At 39.4% G+C, this 22,229-nt stretch overlaps 1 protein-coding gene across 10 annotated transcripts in view; it reads right to left on the reverse strand.

The window, feature by feature from the left end:
- The window catches only part of LOC143028210 (RNA-binding protein 25-like), a 44,558-nt gene that overhangs the window by 10,886 nt on the left and 11,443 nt on the right, over positions 1 to 22,229 (reverse strand). For 7 of the 10 annotated variants that reach the window (XM_076190005.1, XM_076190001.1, XM_076190004.1 and 4 more), the window contains 3 exons: positions 19,405 to 19,488; positions 7,650 to 7,960; positions 4,477 to 4,551 (listed from right to left, as the gene is read on the reverse strand). In XM_076190005.1, the coding sequence (XP_076046120.1) occupies positions 4,477 to 4,551; positions 7,650 to 7,960; positions 19,405 to 19,488 (470 nt within the window). The remainder of the gene's footprint in view (positions 1 to 4,476; positions 4,552 to 7,649; positions 7,961 to 19,404; positions 19,489 to 22,229) is intronic. The other 3 variants (XM_076190009.1, XM_076190008.1, XM_076190006.1) reach the window with 1 other exon arrangement.

Below are 22,229 nucleotides of genomic sequence, written 5' to 3' on the forward strand. Positions count from 1 at the left end.
ACGTGGAAACCAGGTGATGAAGTGAACTTGAGAGGATAACCAAGAATAAAGTGGATGGATGGAATAAAGGGAGCACTGGATGCATGAGGAAGGGGGACTGAAGTGGGGGGGGGGGGAGAGAGTGTGTGTGTTTACCTAGTTGTATTTTACGGGATGAGAGCTATGCTCGTAGTGACCTGTTTTTGTATCTCTCCACATCCAGTTTGTTCTTAAAATCTTGTACAGTCTTCGCACTCACTGTTTCCCCATTTAGTTTGTTTGTTTGTGTGTAATGGGCAAGGGATTGGAGATGATTAAAGAAAATGGAGAAAAGTGGGAGTTGAGCCAGTTGTTGTTTGCTGATAACACTGCACTTGTGGCAGGGTAAGAGAGGGGATTAAGGGAGTTGGTGACAGAGTTTCTGAAGGTATGTGATACACGAATGTCGAAGGTAAATGTGGATAAAAGTAAGGTGATGAGATGTATAAAGGGAGAGGATGGTAGGGAATTAGAAGTCTTAAAGGAGAACTGCTGGTGAAAGTGGAGAGCCTTATGTACTTGGGGTCACTTGTGGCTGGGAATGGAGGAGAGGAGGTGGAGGTAAATTGTAGAATGAGAGAAGCAAGTAAATGCCTTTGGGGGATTAAAAAGTGTAACGGAAATAAGACATTTTGGAATGAATGCAAAGAGGTGATTAAATGAAGGGATGATTGTGTTGACAGCACTGTATGGGGCATTGACATGAAATTCATGAAAGGCAGAGAGGAAAAGTTTAATTTATTTTGCTAACTGTAGTATACAGGAAAGGAGCAATGCTCATTAGGTCCTGTCTCCTATTCTCAAATTTTCTAGACTCAACTTGATATATATCTTTGATTTCCAAGTATCATATTTAGATTAGAACTCACGTATTGTTTGAGCTTAAGATGAAATATCTGAGATGTATGGTACGGGTTTCAAGGTTGGATAGAGTAAGGAACAAGGTGAGGAGGAGAACAGGAATGTAAAAGGAGATGGCAGATAGGACTGATGAAAGAGTATTGGGATGGTTTGGACACATGGAAAGAATGAGTGAAGAAAGATTAGTAAAAGAGGTGTAGAAGGCAGAAGTGGAGTGAACATGAGGAGATGACCAAGGATGAGATGGATGGATGGGGTGAAAGGGGCACTGAGCAAAATGGGGGTCTGTTGAGCACAGAAAGGAGAAGGCAGGAAATAGGGGTGTGTGGAAAATGGCTGTGTATTGATGATACGGTGTTGCAAGGGAGGGGGGCAGTAGAGTGGTTATGTGTTTATATTTTGATACAACCCGAAGGGATTTCTCCCAGTCTTCTATTTTTCTGCATGAGGGGATGGAGAGGGGGGTTGCCAATTAAGTGAAGCGGCCATGCTGTGAATGTGGGATATAGGGATGACCCATCATCCATGAGGAGCCAAGATGAGAGGGAAGAAAGGGTGGTGAATGTGAATGAAATGGATTAGAGTGGGTATATGCCTTTTGACTTTGGCTACCTTCCAGGTAAGGGGGAAAAGAAAGCCCTTGGTATGGTGGTCTGGGTTTGAATCCCGCCCAGGGCTGAAATAATTTCAGTATCTCTGCGCTGTGAGTCATTACTCCAACTCTTGTGGACGGGGAGTTGGGGTTGTGTGTGCGTGTAAGATTACAGCATTACCCATAGATTAGTTATACATGTGCTCTCTTTCAGGCAGGAAATTGCTGATGATCATGAGTCCAACATGTGATCCATATATATATATATATATATATATATATATATATATATATATATATATATATATTATATGAGTGGTAGGGTGGTGAGTTTCAACGCCAAGAATCCGTTGAAGTTTTATTTCTGATGTATCGTCCAACTAGGACTTCTTCAGATTACTCTGAAGAAGTCCTAGTTGGACAAAACATCAGAAATAAAACTTCAATGGATTCTTGGCTTTTAATCTCACCACCCTACCACTCATTCTGTCTTCACACCTCAATATATATATATATATATATATAGATATATATATATATATATATATATATATATATCACTGTCCAGTAATGTTGTAACACATAATAAATGCACTAAAAACCCACTATTGATTGGATTTAAGAAAAGAAAGGAAATCCCGATTTCCATATATTTCGATCACAGCAAGTGATTGAAATATACGGAAATCGTGATTTCCTTTCTTTTCTTAAATCCAATCAATAGTGTGTTTTTAGTGCATATATATATATATATATATATATATATATACACATATATATATAAGGCCTTCCTCCTTATAAGGCAGGTAGACAAGGTAAGGCACACACCCACTCCCACAGAGAGCACATATACATAGCACACAGAAAAAAATTGAGCTGAATGTGCATGATATCACATACATATACAGCCCAAATTCTTGAGTGAATGAAAGGGGAAGCAAGGTCACATGAAGAAGGAGTTGGGGTAAACCAGCTTTGGTGGTCAGGCCCTAATAAGGAATTGCTTTGCCTTGCTGCACTGCTTATGACCTAAGCAGTAGGCAGGGGTAAGTAATGACTCCTCATTCACTACAAGCTAAGATAAGAGGGCCAACAAATGGATACTGGGATGGATGTGGGATGGGTGAAGGGTGAGTGCATGCCTTGGCTGGCTCACCTCCCCATTTGTAGGAGAAAGCACATTTTGATAAGTGTACGTGCATGTGTGTATAAATCAATTTCAACAGAATAAGTTGAAATGCAACAATGGGAAGGGGAAAAGTAGAGCAGTGGAAAATGTAAGGGGATGTAGTAACCAAAATAAAAATATAGATAAAATTAATAAGGGTGAAAAAAAAAAAAAAAAAATGAACAGTACTTATTCTGACAAACTATACTAGTACTATACTAATTTCAAAGTGAAGCCTTGTACCTTATTTTTTCTAGTGGACTGCACAAATAACAATTTTGTATAAAGGTTGGATTGAACTTGATTACAAGTCTACCTTTGGTGCATACATAATGCTACAGAATTCAAGAGCCCCAGATGCAACCACCACATAAATAACAGTCAGTGCCTCTCCTACACTGTCCTACTCTAACCCTATAAGAAAATGCATACTCTCCTCTGTATGACTTTTGAGCCAATCCCATAGCCAATGCTAGTTACCAGGGAGTTGCAGCTTTCCCTAACATTTTCCTTATAATTGCAAATCATAAGACTATTAAACTTTTATCACAACACTACTTAGCTTTAATAAAATTCCCCTCAGTTCAATCATGACTTCAAAATAATTTTGCAAGTTGGACCCAAAAATCTAAAAATCATCAATATCATTTAATACATGTTCTGATTAGAGCTAATTTCAACAAACATTAAACCTTGTACAATTACATTACTACAGGAAAATTCAACACAATGACACATCTGCATAATCACTGTAAAATAACAGTGAATCACTCAAGACACTACCAGTATTGTAATTCTTAATCCACGAGCCAAAATGGCAGCATTTTTATTTCAATATATTTTTTACAAATAATGGTCATAAGGTCATCTCAAAATGGATATGGGAAAAACGACACCCACACTGGTCCTAATTTCACCAAATAAACTGTACTAGAAATGGTGGAGCATGACTGAGAATGTTCCTGCTGGGAGCTTGCAAGCGATGACCCTTGATACTGGAGAAGTATGAATTCAAACTATGCAGTGTCATGGCATTTATCCCTAATGACCAAGTGATGATCAGATCATTTGGTATTACACTCCAATTGTGGACTTGGGGAGGCCTGTTTTCAAATCATGTATTATCTACTGGAAATTAACAATACTAGAGGCTTCTTACTCAAGTGTTACATTGCCCTTACAAATACAATGGCCATGTCAAAGCACAGTTTTGGCCCCAACTCTACATGTGAGAAAAAGAAAATAATAATAAACAAATAAATAAACAAAAAAAGAGAGGGTCCATAGTCCCCTCGCTCCACCCCATGCAGAGGAACTTGGCTACCCATTCATTATTAACATCTTAAGTAATCCTGAAGGGTAGTGCAACAATGTTCATCAATTATTACCATTTTGAATAAAGGAAAAACCCACTGTGTTGTAGTAGTCCTTCTACAATGTCTTGACTAACCTTTCTTTAATACAAGACTTGGGCCTCAAATTATTTCTCTGCAGTTTTAGCAGGTGATTCATCAAAAAATAAAAGCTTTTGAACTGTATTTAAAGTTATAAGTTTAAACAAAAATTACTGTTAGCCCATAGGCAAATAAGGCACCTATGGTTCTGGTTAACGTCTTGCCATAAAATTTAATTCACAAAACATATTTACAGCAATGATACTGATATGCCCAACATTCAAACATCTTTAATCTTACTTTTTCTTCTTTCCTTTTCCTTTTTAAGCCATTACCCAATCTGAATGGTGGCTACACACGAGAGCCTTTGCTGGAGCTTGGGGATTCAAGACCTTATGCCCTTACTAACACAAGGGGGACTCTTGGTGTTTCGAACCGCCTACCTCTGGCTTCTCGCCTCCAGATGTGGTGCCCTAGTCCGCTCGTTCACCACGTTCCCCTTTTGAGCACTATTGTAGCTGAAAATAGGGTACTAATTTTGTGAAGATATGCTAAATGAAGCGAAATAAATAAATAAACAAGTAAATAAGTAAATAAAGGGAGGAAAAACAGGAGAAATGGGAGGGGGAGGGAGAGGAAGAGGGAGAGAGAGAGAAAAGAGAGAGAAAAGAGAGAGAGAGAGAGAGAGAGAGAGAGAGAGAGAGAGAGAGAGAGAGAGAGAGAGAGAGAGAGAGAGAGAGAGAGAGGAGAGAGAGAGAGGAGAGAGAGAGAGGAGAGAGAGAGAGAGGAGAGAGAGAGAGAGAGAGAGAGGAGAGAGAGAGAGAGAGGAGAGAGAGAGAGAGAGGAGAGAGAGAGAGAGGAGAGAGAGAGAGAGGAGAGAGAGAGAGAGGAGAGAGAGAGAGAGGAGAGAGAGAGAGAGGAGAGAGAGAGAGAGGAGAGAGAGAGAGAGGAGAGAGAGAGAGAGGAGAGAGAGAGGAGAGAGAGAGGAGAGAGAGAGGAGAGAGAGAGAGGAGAGAGAGAGAGGAGAGAGAGAGAGGAGAGAGAGAGGAGAGAGAAAGAGAGAGGGGGAAGGGGGGGAGATATATGGGTAATGGCAAACTAAGCACAAGACCTCAGCCAATCAGGAAGAGGTCACCTGTTGTTGAAGAGCCAAGGTTTCACTTTGAAGTAAGTATGATCTTAGTATAACTATAAAGAGAACAGATGTTTGAGGAGCAGGATTGGGATATGACGACAGATACCAAAGTCATATGCATATATACTACATTGGAGTAGACTTGGAAATTTGAAGTGTACAAGTAGCAATCATGACAACCTATGGCATATGGTCAAATGTAAAAAAACTGGACATAAAATAGGACTGACAAGAAAATAGTGTTGTTAAGATGTCTTGCGACACTGCTTCTGACCCAGGGCAGTGGACAAGGTGCAGGGATGACCTGTCATTCAGGAGGTGCTAAGATGAGAGGGAGGGTGGAGGGGTGTGGAGTGTATTCAGGGATGGAATGGGTGGGAATGATTTTATGCCTTTTTCTTTTTGGCTACCCTCCTTGTAAAGGGGAAAAAGCTTTGGTATATGTATGTATGTATGTAAGATGTCATAATGATTGTGTGGTCCAACTTTGTTCACAGGCTGGGGGAAGAATGGTGCAGGTGTCTGGAACTATATGAATAAAAAAGGTAAGATATATTCCAGAGGAACATCATGGTTGTGAACAGTGGGCTTACTGGAGAGACCAGGTAATGTGAAAGTCTGGAAGGAAGTGTGGATGGTCTGAATTGCTCCAAGTATTCAGTTGGTGGTTGCTGCTTCTCCTGGGTCACTGTGCCTTTGGGTCTCTCATTTAGATACAGCCACTTTCAGCCACAACTTGTACATACGTACATGCATGAGAAATCACATAAACTCGTGATTCTAAATATGCGGAAAAACCTCCAAGGAGAAAGAAAAACTGATGACCAAGCGCTTTCGTCTATTTAGACAACCTCAGGGTACATAGAAAAGAAAAAGTACACAAGAATATATATACAAAGAGTATGAGGTCAGGAAGGGAACCGGGAAAGGTTGTGAGGCTCTAATATCGCCCTGAGGATGTCTGAATAGACGAAAGCACTTGGTCATCAGTTTTTCTTTTTCCTTGGTGGTTTTTCCGCACATACATACATACATACATATACCAAGGCTTTTTCCCCCTTACAAGGGAGGTAACCCAAAAGGAAAAGGCATAAAATCATTCCCACCCATTCCATCCCTAAATACACTCCACTCCCCTCCACCCTCCCTCTTATCTTAGCACCTCCTGGATGACAGGTCATCCCTGCACCCTGTCCACTTGTACCCTCCAACTATTATGATCCAATTAAGCATCCAGTACTCAAATTATATGGTCAACCTCTCTCATAACATACATCTCTCTGGCATTTCTTCTCCATTTTTGTTCATTCTTCCCCTATTACTCCATCTACTGACTAATTTACTACTCTTGTATTTATATTCCCTAAAACCACCCTAATCACATTTCTTCTGAATCTCTCCACACACACATTTAAATCACTTCAAACCACTTCTATCTTTTCTCACAACCCGAGCTGTACACACTCACAAACACCTTCGCCTGTATCATCCTCAACAACACCTTCCATTCAATCACACAATCTCATCACTTATCAAGTGCCACTCCTTTACATTCTTCTTCATCCTCTTATTACTCCCAAGACCCTACTAATCACAATCCCAAACTCATACTCACCTTTCCCTTTCAACTCAGTTTCACTCAATGCAAACACATCCATTTTTTTTTTTTCTCACAAACATAATATCTTTCTCCTTTTCACTCTCAATTGTCCCACATCCATACACAAAAACCCAGTTACTTGTTTTGATTGGAGTTTTGTCTTGAATCTTCACAGGAGATACAAGCATATTGAGGGATTCCTAGCCTCCTCATTTTGTCCCATTTTATCACTTTCTATGCCACACATGGGAACACAAGTGGCAAGATCCACTCCCACAACCCACCAACAACAGGAATACAGGAAAAGAAAGAGGTGAGGACTTAAAACATAGTAAAGGATATTGGCTCATAATTCCTTAATGAATATAAAATTTTCTCTAACACAGATGAATAGTGTGCGGCTCGTCAGTAGAACGACCAAAAAATCCCATAAGTAATGACTGCATATGTTATCAATACTTCTGGGAAAAAAGTGGAATTTCTCTGTACAGAGTACTTAATGAGTAGAAGGAGTGAAGTAAGGAGAACTGATTTCTACCGTGAAACATCTAATGAACCCAAGTTCCAACCACATGTGCTGAAGCGTGTATGTGTCACATTAAAAGGTGATTGATGATGATGGGTATGTCAGTTGGGTCCCCAAGTTGTGCCATGTACCACATGATTAGCCTGGTTTTGATGGCATTCATATTGGTTTTAGTAAAACAAGTGAGAGGGTGGGTACTAAGAATAGGGACAAACTGATCCCTTCTGTCAGGTTTTCATCACATTGTAACAAAGGTTACATGGGAGGAATATATGAAAGAGAGACAAATGCTAAACCAAAAAAAAGTAAGAAAAGGAAGTGTAATAGTATATGTCAAGAATTATTTCCAACATACCTTGATCTTGCATACTTCTTTTCCTTTTTGGATCTTCTTGAATCAGGGCTATTGGATCTTGATCTCCTAACACTTGCCCCACGTGATTCAGATCTTGATCTTGATCTTCTTCGTAGTTTTTCCTCCCTTTCTCGTCTCTCTCTCTCTCGTTCCCTCTCCCGCTCGCGTTCACGTTCCCTCTCTCGCTCCCGCTCGCTCTCCCTAACCCGTTCTCTATCCTTCTCCCGTTCTCTCTCCCTTTCTCGCTCCCGCTCTCTCTCACGGTCTTTCTCTTTCAAGCGCCTTTCCCTCTCCTTCTCTTCCTCCTGTTTCTGTAAGGGATGGCAAAAGTGTAAGCCCAAGGCAAAGAACAGAATAGGTGTTTAAACAAATTAGCTGAAAATCTAAGACACCCACAGGGAGCATAACACAACAACAAAAATAAACCTGTTGAGATGCTTGTCTTTGATAGGCCGTCACAGATGGTTCTTGCAAAGGGCACTACAATACTTCAAGATACAACTGCTTTACCTATCTCTGAATTCATTTACAATATTACAAAAGCCAGAGTATGTAGGTACGTCTTTCCATGTTACAGAGTACAAAGCAATCTCGTCTTCCCATCCCGCAAAGAAATAGCCTGGCCCAGTCCCTTTCCTGACTATGGAACATCACAATGGTTTACAATACAAAACTCATGTTATAACCAAGTAACAGTAACATTTCATCTTGATTCTTGAAGTGTGATAAAAACATTATATAAACAAATAAATAAACAAATATATAAATACCTAGTGACTGCAAGCATATGTTCAAAATTCATAACAAGAACAATGCAAATCCTGACAACTAATCAAGGTGACTCAGAATTTTTTTTTCTTTATTTAACAAACCTAAGTAAATGTATTTAATCAAACAAGTAGAAAAATAATATGAAACTTTACCAGCTCCTAACTTATTTGCAATGAACTGAAAAAGCTTACATATTTCAATTAATTACATGAGGGTAATAGCTAGGAATGGATGAGATGAGAAGGATCCTATCTGTAACAAGGCATAAAAAAAGATAATTTAGCAAATCTGATGAAAGGCTGACGACTACCACAAGTGTCGGTGGGTGAGATGTGGGGAGGGGAATCCCTCCTCGGACCTAAACAACTGAGCTACCTAGCCTAGTCCCCCTAAGGACATAAAGATCATTGGCTTCTCTAGGGGACTTGCCTTGTAATGTGAAAGGGTGAATGCATAACGGCTGGCTCGATGTCAGGGCACCTTAGGGCAAGCTTTGTCCCAGGGTGGGGGCAACATAGGGTAAGAATCGAGTGGACGTGTTTAGTAATTCAAGTCCAACCCAAATCTCCCCTTAGGGTTGGATACGAGCTCCTCTGTGGTAGTTTTGCATTTTTGAGCACTATGTGAAGAAGGGCCAGCAAACAGGAGAGAGCAACATAAGGGCTCCTTTAACTTGAGATACTGAAAGGCTAGTTGGTAATCCAGCTCAGTTCAGAGATGACGTTGCATTGGTTGTAAATGTCTGGCCCATACTTCTACAAGTGCCTAGTAAAAAATTATGAACACAGACACCTAAAATTCTATTCATTTTCTCCAACATGCACTCCTGATCTGTAGAGGTCCTCAACCAAAAGGCAGAGTTCCTCGACCAATCCCTGACCAGAGCCACAGGAGAATGGTTAGGAACGGAGGACCTGGACCCACTCACTCAGCATGGCAGACAGTCATAGGCCTCATGATTCCAGTGGACATACAAACCCCAGTTCCATGACCCAAAACATCCAAAAGAATGGAAATTTAAATTAATCTATATTCACTTATTTGATCATATGACGAAATGTATATGTATGCACGTATTTATCAATGTATCATTCATCAATATATATATATATTATATATATCATACATATATATATATATATATATATATATACATATATATATATATATATATGATATATTATATATATATATATATATATTATACATATATACATATATATATATTTTATATATACATATATATATATTTTATATATACATATACATATATATGTATATATTATATATATATTATATATATATATATATATATTATAAATATATAAAATATTATATATATATATATACATATATATATATATATATATATATACATATATATATATATATATATATATCCCACAATTCACTTTAATTCTAAGCCATCAACTTTGAGGAACTCAAGGAGGCATACATGCAGAAATTGATACATGATCAAGCTAGGGACTCGAACCTCCACGAACATGTAACAAGTGACAGTGACTTAGCCCATCACACTATCAAAAGAGATAGTACAATGGGTTAAGTCACTGTCACTTGTTATATGTTAACAGAGGTTCAAGTCCTTAGCTTGACCACGTATCAATTTTTGCATGTATGCCTCCTTGAGTTCCTTGAAGTTGATGGCTTAGAAATTAAAGTGAATCGTGGATGACCCATTCAGAGTTGTATGTATATATATGTGTGTATATACATATGATACGTATATATATATATATATACATATATATTTATATAATATATATATATATATATGTATATATATATATATGTATATATATGTACATTATATATATATATATATATATATATATATATATATATATATATATATATATATATATATGTACATTATATATATACATATTTGAAAACTATGGGAGCAGGTTCTCTTGTATGCAAGTATAATTGACTGCATTCTGACAGTTGATAATCTTCTTGTTTGTATTTTCAAGGTTTCTCACAAGAAACCAGCTAGATCCTTGTTAGAAACCTTGAAAATACAAACAAGATTATCAACTGTCATAATGCTGTCAATTTTAATACTAGTGTGTATGTGTATACACACACACACACACACACATATATATATATATATATATATATATATATATATATATATATATATATATATATATACACATATATAATTTGGGGCCAATAGTACCTGCTCATGATGGTTCTGTAGGATGGATGGCAGAACCAGCTCCCTCATGCCTATTTTCAAAACCAGTTAACCCTTGCAGCTTCATTTGGAAGTGCAAACCCCAAATGGCTGATACCCAGTCCTTGAACTCGCCTGAGATCTCCCTCTAGCAACTTCATTTCTTCCACTTCTTCACACGTAGTGAGCTGACAACCTCCTCCTACTACTTCTGGCCGGTAAAACAGAAACAGTACCACATTGATGTAAAACAGCCGACAGTCAAAAGTTTCGTCTGGGAGATCTACGGAATGGTTGAAGGACTATTGCCAGCCAGTGGGGTTGCAGGTTTCCAGTCAGTGAAGCTCAGGAGAGTAATTATTTATATGAGGGCTGCAGGTTTTCTGCAACAGACACCAGGGGCAATGGGTTGACTGACTGATTTGTGTGTATGCACACACATACACATATACACACACATTAAACAATCAATCAATCCATTGCTCCAAATCACTCTTGCAGAAGACTCATGGCTCTCGGGTAACTAGGAAGTCACCAGATTGGCCATTAAATCACTCAAAGGAGAAAAAATGTGTTCTTGTCTGTTATGATGAGGGTGGGGCTTCAATGAGATGATCAGTAGCTTCTGTGTGATGGTTGCAATTAGGGCAATTTCTGTGGCCAGGCCTATTCTGTGTTGGTACAGTCTCAGTGCTGTACGGTGACCTGAACAGCCATGCCATGCAGTGCTTGCTTCTTGGAGAAAGGCTTTTTATGCAGAATTAATATTTTGAGGTGCATAATAGAGTACGGAATTTGATAGTCTTGACGTGTTTGTTTTGTGATCTGCATGTGAACATGTTTTGATATGGATGCATTGTGTGGTGCAGGTGGTAGATTGTGGCAGATGTTTGGGCAGTATTTTTTTTTTCCAGTTGGCCATGCTTGTGTAATGTAATGAGATGAGTAACATGCTTGTAATGGAATGGATGGGTAGGATTTATGGCTTTTGTATACCAGTTTCATGTGCTCTTTTGGAAGAATTTTGGTTTCTACAAATAGATGCTCTATCTGAGTGACTTTTGTTTATCATTCTTAAAAAAAAAAACATATAACCCATAACTTGAATATAGAAACTAAAACAACAAGCAGTTAAAAACACTACACTAAAAGCTTGCAAGCTAACAAAAAACACTTTCCTTGAGGCTACAGAAATAAATACAGCTCAAAATTATACTCCACAGATAGTCTCCCTCATAAGAGTAATAACTCAAAAAAGAAAAGGCATCAATCAATCCGTCCAATGCCCCAGGCCTTTCTTGCGTGAGACCCACAGCACCTACAGCTTTCATGAGAACTTTTCACTAAAGTTGCTTTAACTGTATCATGTGTAGGGGGTGGTTATTTCTTCGAGTTTTTAATACTTCACATTATATTCCACATTTGTTTGTTTGTCCATCTATATTTACAGTGCGTTCTTCCCAGTTTTTTCTTTCTTTTTACTGTTTTGTGACGTCCATATGTAGGTGATGTAGTTCTATACTCCACAGATAGTCTCCCTCATAAGAGTAATAACTCAAAAAAGAAAAGGCATCAATCAATCCGTCCAATGCCCCAGGCCTTTCTTGCGTGAGACCCACAGCACCTACAGCTTTCATGAGAACTTTTCACTAAAGTTGCTTTAACTGTATCATGTGTAGGGGGTGGTTATTTCTTCGAGTTTTTAATACTTCACATTATATTCCACATTTGTTTGTTTGTCCATCTATATTTACAGTGCGTTCTTCCCAGTTTTTTCTTTCTTTTTACTGTTTTGTGACGTCCATATGTAGGTGATGTAGTTCTTTTCTTTGGTGGGTTTCAGCTTGTTTTCCTAATTTTGCTTATGAGGGCAGCTGTCTGGTGAATAATTAGGGTTATACTTTCTTCCACAGCCTCTTGGTACATGATTCCTGCTGACTTTCTGACCAGCCTTTGAAATTGCTTTCACTGCATTCTCTTTGCACAGAAATTGGGTTATAGTAAAAGTCTCAAGTTCTTTTCTATTTCCTCCAAGTAATCTTGCCATTTTGCCTTTTTGTGGTTTATGATGTAACTTTTTTTTGTGTATGTATATATACATATGCATATATATATATATATATATATATATATATATATAAAAAATGTATACATATATGTATATACAACTATTAGTATAACTATACCTGTTTGTATAAATGTACACCTAAATGTATAAATATATAACTATATGTACAAATGTATATCTGCATATATATTATATATATATATATACATATACATATATATATATATATACACACACATACATCCAGGCCAATTACAGATTGTAACACATACATAATTATATGGTTACAATTTTTCCTTTCAAAACATATACCATTTTCAATGTTGCCAGACACCATTACTGTAAAAAATACATTACTGAAAGATTTATTTCCCTAATTGTACATACACAAAGAGACCAATGATGACCTGCTAATGGTGGTCCTGCAAGGCAAACTTCTGAAAGAATCATCTTCCTGCCGCTTATCTTTCAAATCCCACAAATATCATCTACATCTCAATTTACTCCAAGAGGCTGTCACTTAGTCTAGACAGGGCCAATCTCTATCAACTTTTCTTCCAATTTTTCATATAAGAGATGACAAACAGTAACTACTCCCTTCCTACCAACTGATAAGATGAAGAGACTCACACTACTACACACAAAGGTCAAAGATATTTTTCTCTCCTCAAAGAGATCTTGTTAAGACCTGGTGACCATTGCTGATTAATGTGGGGGCTATGGATTTCCAGACAGTGAAACTCAAGGCATCAATTTGAATGGAATACACAGTATATGTATACAATGATATAAGTGTTGACTGAAGTTACACCAACTGTAAACCTGCAGCAAGTGTGGTTGTCAATGACCCTTACAACCTCATGCCGATACCTCTGGGAAGAGATGCAGGACTGTTTTATGTATTGTACTGCCTCTGTCCTGAGCCGTGGGTGGTAGACAAGGATGACCCTTCAACCACGAGGAGCCATGATTGGTTTTTAGTTGAGTATGGAATAGGTGAGTGGATGTATAATTGGACTTGTCTACTCCCATTACAAGGAGGAAGGAATCTTCTGGTATACGTACATGTTAGTCCGGAACTATTTGTCACCTGCTTGTAGTACTAAGAGTTGGGAAATAGATGCCAGTTGTCATGTTCATGTGAAAAGGTGGAAAAGGTACATTCAAAGCTAATAGAGGATACCTTAGGCCTGGTCTGGACAACTAATCCTTGCCCCTTGGAAATGCATTTCCAGGAGGGAGGAGGTGAGAGAACAGACATATTCTGAAAATGAACCACAGGGAGATATTGCTGCACTCTGCAATCCATCTTTCAGGTACCTGTCATTGATCCTTTATCATTATACATATAATATAATTGTTGCTTCATGTTTCACTGACTAGAAACCTGCATTCCCACAGTGACTGACAACAATCCACTGGTATTTCCCATATTCTCTTTGGTAAGAAATTTAGGACAATTGTCCATCATGAATTAGAAAGGGATTTTCTATTAAACTAAATTTAATACAGTAGAAAGTAGCTGCCGGTTGTGAGTTCTCCTTATTTGAAAAAGTGGAAGAAATACAGTTGAAGTTGAGAGATATCTTGAACCTGGTCCAAAGTCGGAGCATCAGCCCATAGGGCTTTAGGTGTGGGTGAGAGGGTTGACGGATTTTAAAAATGAGCAGCAGCGAGGCAATTCTCTCTGTCTTTCTTCCAGGACCTTTGGCAGGTACCTGTCATTGGTCCCTATAAACATATATACATATCATTCACTTTCACACATGTGCAGACACACACAGACACAGACACACACACACACAGACACGCTAAAGAACACAGGAATGTGTGTTCATTTATGCAAAGTAGACCACTTGGAAAAAGAAACTAAGGAAGCAGAGCACTTTCGTATATTACATCTTCAGTTTTTTGCACTGAAGATGTAATATACAAAAGCACTCTGCTTTGTTAGTTTCTTTTTCCAAGTGGTGTACTTTGCACATATATATATATATATATATATGTATATACACGCACACTATAAGTGGAGACAGGTATGTGTGGAGGTGAGTGCACTGCCTATGATCCAAGCAGTGGGTGGGAGACCAGAATGACCCTTAATCCGTAAGATAAAAGAAACAACAAATGGGTTCTGGACGGGTGTGGTATAGGTAAAGGGTTGGAGTATGTTTTGAATCAGCCACACAGCGATACTGAAATTATTTCAGCCCTGGGCAGGATTAGAGCCCGGATCGATGTAGTGGTGGCCAGGAACTCTACCACTGTGCAATTAGTCATGTATGTGTGTGTGTTTTTGTGTATACATATATATATATGCAGTCACACATATACAACCATGCACATGCACACATACACAGAAAAGAACAGCCTAAACAGGTGTGGAATGAGTGTTTATGAAGTATGGTGTAGTTACAAGGTTGGGTTGGAAAGTGGGGAAAGAGGAAGAGATGTTGGTTGATTTATGGAGTTTTTGGCTCGAAGGCCAAGCGGGAAGAGATGTTGGGGGGTGGGGGGCAGGGGGGGGACAATTAGCAGATATGGTGGATCAATGTATGGTGGAATGGTTTGGGAATGTGAAAAAATGTGTAAAGAAACAAACACAATATGTAGAGAGCAGAATTGACTTGGTAACCATGTAGTGAGTGTAGAATGACTTGTTGTTTTAAGAGATTACATAACTTTAAGGATAAGGATGACTGGTGGTAATGAAACTCCAAAGTGTGGACCTTATGGTCTCTTGCAGTTTCCCCCCCATTCTTGTGTTCTTAGAAGTGGATGGAAGGAACTGGATGGGAAGACCAAAAGTGAGATGAATGGGAATAAGAGAGGCACTGGATACAAGAAGAATGTATGTTAACAAGGAGGAGAGAAAGCAAAAGATAGGTGTGGGGGGTGAATGATGTAAAGGGACAGAGAGACAATGCATGTGAAAGGGACTTCTTATCAGTTCTTATATTTCTAGGTGGTTGTGTATACATGTGTGTGTATGTGTGTGTGTGTGGGGGGGGTTTGCTATATAATGAAATCCTTCTATCAAGGGAAGCTTGAAGCTGTGACCAGTCCTATTTTGAGTGGATACTATTTTATGTACAGTTAGTGCTGACTGTTTTGCAAACTTTTCAAGTATGCACAACAGTCCGTGTTTTTGGGACCCATGTGATATCTCGTTCACAAAAACCATGCAGAAGGAAGCGACTAACTAGTAACCTTCAGCCATCAACCTACACAATAGCCATGTGAGACAAAGCTTGTCAGTACATGATTGTCCTTCTGTGGAAGTTTCTTCGTTTTTCCTCATGGTGTTCATCGACTTTTGGGGTGTGCCCTGCCCTTTGTGTGATGCCTAGAAATCGCACAGCGTGTGATAACATTGTGAAAGTGATTGAACTATACAAAGTGGGACGGAATAATTGAGAAAGAGCCAAGGCAATGGGTGTGACTGAGTGTATGGTGTCCAAACTCCAAACAAAATGGCGCGTAGGTGGAGGGGTTAATACTGTACCCCTCCACATCCATGCTAGAGGCAAGGCCCCGAAAATTTCCCCAAAGGCATTAAGGCTTGTAAAACGTCAGTTGGACCTTAACCCTTCTACAATTGCAAAGGAATTGAAGGAAAAGAACCCTAAGCTTCTCAGGGACATCTCCACCAGGACAATTCAGGAAAACATTCAAAAACGGTTAAATTACTTGAATGGGAAAGCACATGCGAAACCCCTCACCACTGCGAAACAAAGGCACCGCCATGTCCAATTTGCCAAGGATCATAGAGACTGGGCCCTTGTTCGGTGGTGTAAGGTCCTTTGGATTGACGAAGCAACCTTGTATTTAGTAAGAGCAAGGGAATGAAGGTGTGGAAGTCTTCTACCACATCAGCATGAGACCCACACTAGAAAGTGGAGTGTTAAGTACCCGCCCTATGTTATGGTGTGGGGTGCCCTTGGCAATGGTGGTTTGGGAAACCTTGTAATACTCCCTAAGGACCAGACCAACTCCAGGCGTTATATTAACTTTCAGCAGGAGAATTTAGCTGAGTGTTTGTGAAAACTGGGTGCGAGATCATTCAGCAGGACAGCACCCCTTGTCAAACCTCAAGGGCGGCCAAAAAGTGGCACAGTGATTGTGAGGTCGACTACATTAAGGATTGGCCTGGTCAGTTACCTGATATAACTCCCATAGAAAACTTATGGGGTGTCATGAAGGCACCTTCATCAGGAGGACATGTCTACAATTCCCATGCTTGAGATAGCCATCTGAAGGGTGTGGGAGAAAATTCCTGTTTCCCACTGTCAGAATTTGGCTGATTCTGTCCCCAAGAGACTCAAGCAGGTCAACAAGGCCATGGGCTACCCTATCGGGAAGTAGCATTGACGGCGTGTTTAATTATTTTTTGTAATTTTTAAAATAATTTGATCAAAATTTTTTGTACATTTTCCCAAGTATGCATTATGATCCACCCTGACTGTATGTAGTATCACAAATGTAAGTATGCTACTACGGTTCTTAATTCTCTTGGAAAGGCTTTTTCTGTTATGACTAATCTCAAGGGGGGAGGGGTTTTTTTTTTGGTAGAGTACCGAGTTTAGTGGTCTGTCTTGGAGTTTGCTTTGTGATCTAACTGTGCAAGTGTTTTTGTGCATATGCCTGTGTGGTACAGGTGGAAGGTTGTTATATATGTGTAGTACGAGGCTAAGACAATTTTTTCCCCGTACATTCAATTGGTGGTGGTTGTGTGATGTAATTTTAAAAACATCCAAACACACACACATCCAAACACACACACACCTGCAATCCATTTTTACATAATACTTAAAAGTGTATGTATGAGGAACCCATTCCCTCACAGAACAAAACCATTTTTGAAGACCAAAGACTGAAATCATGGGATGAGCTATGTCAGAAGCCTTTTTCTTCCACATCAGCCATTCATGCACTACTAAATGTTCTCCTTGGTCATCATGCCTTTATATTCATTATTAGTTCAAGTCCACAAAAGATACAATAACTAAGTACACTTTAAAGGTAAATGCACATAAAGCATTTGAAAAATTCAGCAAAACTGCTTACCTTGAAGTGGTCATCAAAAATAATAATAATCCTTTTTCAATAAACAAAATGGAAGTGGGTAACGCCTATACACATCAATGCAATGATGTAGACTGGTGGGAATGTATCAGTGACATCACTTGTATGAAATCATCGAAGACTTTACTCATACACTAGTGACAAATATAAATCATTATAGTGTATAAATATATGATTAAAGCTACAAATAATTCCAATGAAATTTATAAGTGATATCCACAAAGGTATTGACATTAAGTGAATTAAATATATCCTCCAAAAACTAGTTAAAAAATGACATAATGCGATAATTCACACTCCACGCACACTGACTTAACTCATTCCAACACGATAAGGAAAGGGATTGGTAGAAATAAAATAAAAGATAACTCTAAAGATGCTGATAGTAATAATACTAACAGTAAATAACAATAAATGGCTGGATTGTAAAGGAGAGCAGTAGTAATTAGGGCACAGGTGCAACTGAATTGTCATCCTCTAAAACATGGTCAGTGTGCGGCAAGATGGCTGATGCAACTGAGAGCGGTTTTAGTGGATAATCCAAACAAGAAGCGGGTACTTGACTCACTACGTAAACGTTCAGAAAAACCATTCAGCCATTGTGTGATAGCTAGAATATATATATGATACCTCCTTGTGAAATGCTCTGGGGATGTTGAATCATTCCTTTGGAGGTGGTTATGCCCCTTCCTACCTTGGAATCCAATTTCTTGAGGGACATGACCACTTGCAAAGAGAAACCTTTCTACATCCCAGTGCATCAATGAGTCCTTTCAAATACGAAACTAAAGTGTTTTGCTTAGATCTGTACTCACCAAAGCCGGCACAAAACATACATGACTGTTGTCGACTGGCCGCGTGTGAACTCTATGACTGCCTATGTTTGAGAATTACACATTATGTTTGTGTTTACAAGAAACACATTATTTTTTTTTTACAAAAGAAAACAAAAAATAAATACACAAGAGCATCAATCTTCAATTCTTAGAACCTACAAGATTAGCTTCTGCATATTGAGTATGAAAATCATTATGGATAGATAAGAAACTAAACTATTGCTGAGGAAATGATGTCAAGACGACAATAATGATGAAGATGGTAACAAGGGTTGAGAGATGATTGGGAAACTCAAACTAAAGGAATCATGAATGAAGGGAATACTGGGTGATTTGTGAAGTCACACACAAAGCCTAGCCAAGTGGCCTTCTTCCTCTCCTCCTCATATGGGTTCAGAACAGCCTCCCATAAAAAACAAAAATACAAAAAAAATATATAAAAACTACTGAGCACAAGGGGAAGCACCCCCTTCTGCAGAAGTGACATTCTTTCAGGGTCCTTCAGGCAAGTGCACTTGAATGATTTGGACCAATGAATTCCTATAACTGCAAAATCAAACTTATATAAACAATGTGATGAATGGGGCAATTTACTGAACAGGGTAGCCTTGTGAGTGGGCAAGCACAAATGAAACACACTGAATGTTCTAGCACGTATCAGTTCCACACTCCTGCAGTGATAGTAGGTCCAATTGTTCAAAGGGGCTGATGGCGTAATGCATGCTTTGCCCACACGTAGACTACCAGTATTCAGATGATTACATCAATGGCATGAAAATGCTATCTCACCTTCATCTGCTCTCTGAATTGATTAATTTCTCGGGAAATGAGGTCCTTTTTTCCTTCCTCAAGCCCCTCAACATCATCTAGATTCTGAAAAACAACAATTTGTAAGAATCCTATATCCACTACTGTCCATCTATCTTTCTTTCACTAGCATTAAGGCTGATGAATATACATTTAAAATTACAGTGACTATCACTTGATTTATATACATATATATATATATACCAAAGGCTCTTTTCCCCCTCACATAGGAGGTAGCCAAAAGACAAAGGCATAGAAATCACTCCCACCCATTCCATCCCCTACATACTCCACTCCCCTCTACCCTCTTCCCTCCCTCTTATCTTGGCACCTCCTGGATGATGGATCACCCTTTCATCTTGCCCACTCCCTATGGGGTCAGAAGCTGTGTCGAAAAACACATACATACATATACCAAGGCTTTTTCCCCCTTACAAGGGAGGTAGCCAAAAAGAAAAAGGCATAAAATCATTCCTACCCATTCCATCCCTAAATGGAATGGATGGGAATGATTTTATGCCTTTTTCTTGATTTAATTTAGAGTGGGAAATGGTCCAATCGATGGAGTGGTTGGGAAGTGTGGAGTTCCAGGAAAGAATCGTAGTGGAGAGTTGATGGTGGAAATGTGTCTAGAAAGAGAGCTGATGATAGCAAATACAGTGTTTCGGAAGAAAGTCAAGCATAAGTACACATGGGAGAGGGTGGTGGAGGGAAGGGTGGTAGATAGAGCGCTAATGGATTATGTAGTGGTAAATAGGATTATGATAGGAAGAGTTAAGGATGTACATGTGCTAAGGGGAGAGGGTGGGGGAATATCAGATCATTTTTTGGTGGAAGGTAAGTTGAGAGTGGAGGATAGATGGAGAAGGAGGAAAGGGACAAAAGGTAGGGAGGTTCTTAGAGTGAACTCCTTGAATGAAAAGGAAAAGGAGAAGGAGTACGAAAAGAAGCTGAAGGAGGAGTGGGAGGGAGTTAAGGATAGAGCAGAGATGGGTGTGGAGGAGGAATGGGGATGGTTCAAGGAGGGAGTCTTAAAGTGTGCAAGGATGGTGTGTGGAACAAGAAAGACAGGAGGAAATAGAAGAAAGGGTAGTGAATGGTGGGATGAGGAAACAAAGAAGGTTGTAGAAGAGAAGAAGCGAGCATTCACAGATTGGTTACAAAAGAGGACAGGGGAGTCATATGAGATGTACAAAGAAAAGAAAAGAGAAGTAAAGCAAAAGGTAAAGGAGGCAAAGAGGAGAGCAGATGTGAAATGGGGTAGGAGTATGACAGAAAATTTTGAAAGTAATAAAAAGATGTTTTGGAAAGAAATTAAGAGAGGAAGAGGAGGTGAATCAAGTAGGGAAGAAAAGGTAAAAGGTACAGATGGAGAGTTGATAATGGAAGAGATGGCAGTGAGGGGAAGATGGGCAGAATATTTTAGGGAGTTGCTGAATGTGAAGGAGGATAGGGAGGGAAAGATAGCTGCAGTGGGAAATACGAAGAAAATGAGAGTGATGAGTGAGGAGAATGGAGGAGAAATAAGGAAGGATGAGGTGAAGGCAGTTGTAAAGATGATGAAAGCAGGTAAGGCACCTGGTCTGGATGGATGTCATGCAGAATGTCTGAAAAAGGGAGGTTCAGTGATGGTGGACTGGTTGGTGAGATTAATTAATGTTTGCTGGAGAGAGGGTAGAGTACCGGAGGACTGGAGTAGTGCCTGTATAGGTCCTCTTTACAAGGGAAAAGGGGACAAGTGTGAATGTAGTAATTTCAGAGGGATTAGCCTGTTGAGTGTAGTAGGGAAGGCTTATGGGAGAATCTTAATTGAGAGGATTAGGAGAGGAACAGAAGGAGTAATTGGTGAGGAACAGTGTGGATTTAGGACGGGTAGAGGTTGTGTAGATCAGATCTTTGTGGTAAGACAGATATGTGAGAAAGCTATAGGAAAGGGGAAGGATGTTTTTTGGGCTTTTATGGATCTGGAAAAGGCTTATGATAGGGTAGACAGAAAGGCACTGTGGGAGGTTATGCAGATTTATGGGATAGGAGGAAAGCTTTTGGGAGCTGTCAAGATTTTTTATGTGAGTAGTAGAGCATGTGTTAGGATTGGAAATGGAGAGAGTGAGTGGTTTGAAGTAAAGGTGGGACTTCGTCAAGGATGTGTTATGTCGCCCTGGCTGTTCAACTTATACATGGATGGGGTGGTGCGAGAGGTGAATGCTAGGGTAGTGAGTCAGGGATTGGAGATGGTTAAAGAAAATGGAGAAAAGTGGGAGGTGAGCCAGCTGTTGTTTGCAGACGACACTGCGCTTGTGGCAGGGTCAGAGGAGGGATTGAGGAAGCTGGTGGCAGAGTTTGGGAGAGTATGTGATAGAAGAAAGCTAAAGATAAATGTGGGTAAAAGTAAGGTGATGAGATGTACAAGGGGTGAAAGTGGCAGTAGACTGGAAGTGAACATTAAGGGAGAGCGACTGGAGGAAGTGGATAGTTTTAGATACTTGGGTGCAAGTGTAGCAGGAAAAGGTGGAGTGAAGGTGGAGGTAGAATGTAGATTGAGAGAAGCGAGTAAATGCCTTGGTGGTTTAAAGAGTGTAATGAGAAATAGACATTTGGGAATGGATGCGAAGAGGAGACTGTATGAAGGAGTGATTGTGCCAACAGCATTGTATGGGGCAGAAACGTGGAACATAAGAGAAGAAGAGAGAAGGAGTTTGAATGTGTTGGAGATGAGGTGTCTGAGAAGTATGGTGGGGGTTACTAGGCTAGATAGAGTGAGAAATGAGGAGGTGAGGAGGAGAACAGGGGTGAAAAAGGATTTGGGA

The sequence above is a fragment of the Oratosquilla oratoria genome, chromosome 9, assembly GCF_046742065.1.
Source record: "Oratosquilla oratoria isolate Oo_2021 chromosome 9, ASM4674206v1, whole genome shotgun sequence".
NCBI classification, from domain to species: Eukaryota; Metazoa; Arthropoda; class Malacostraca; order Stomatopoda; family Squillidae; genus Oratosquilla; species Oratosquilla oratoria.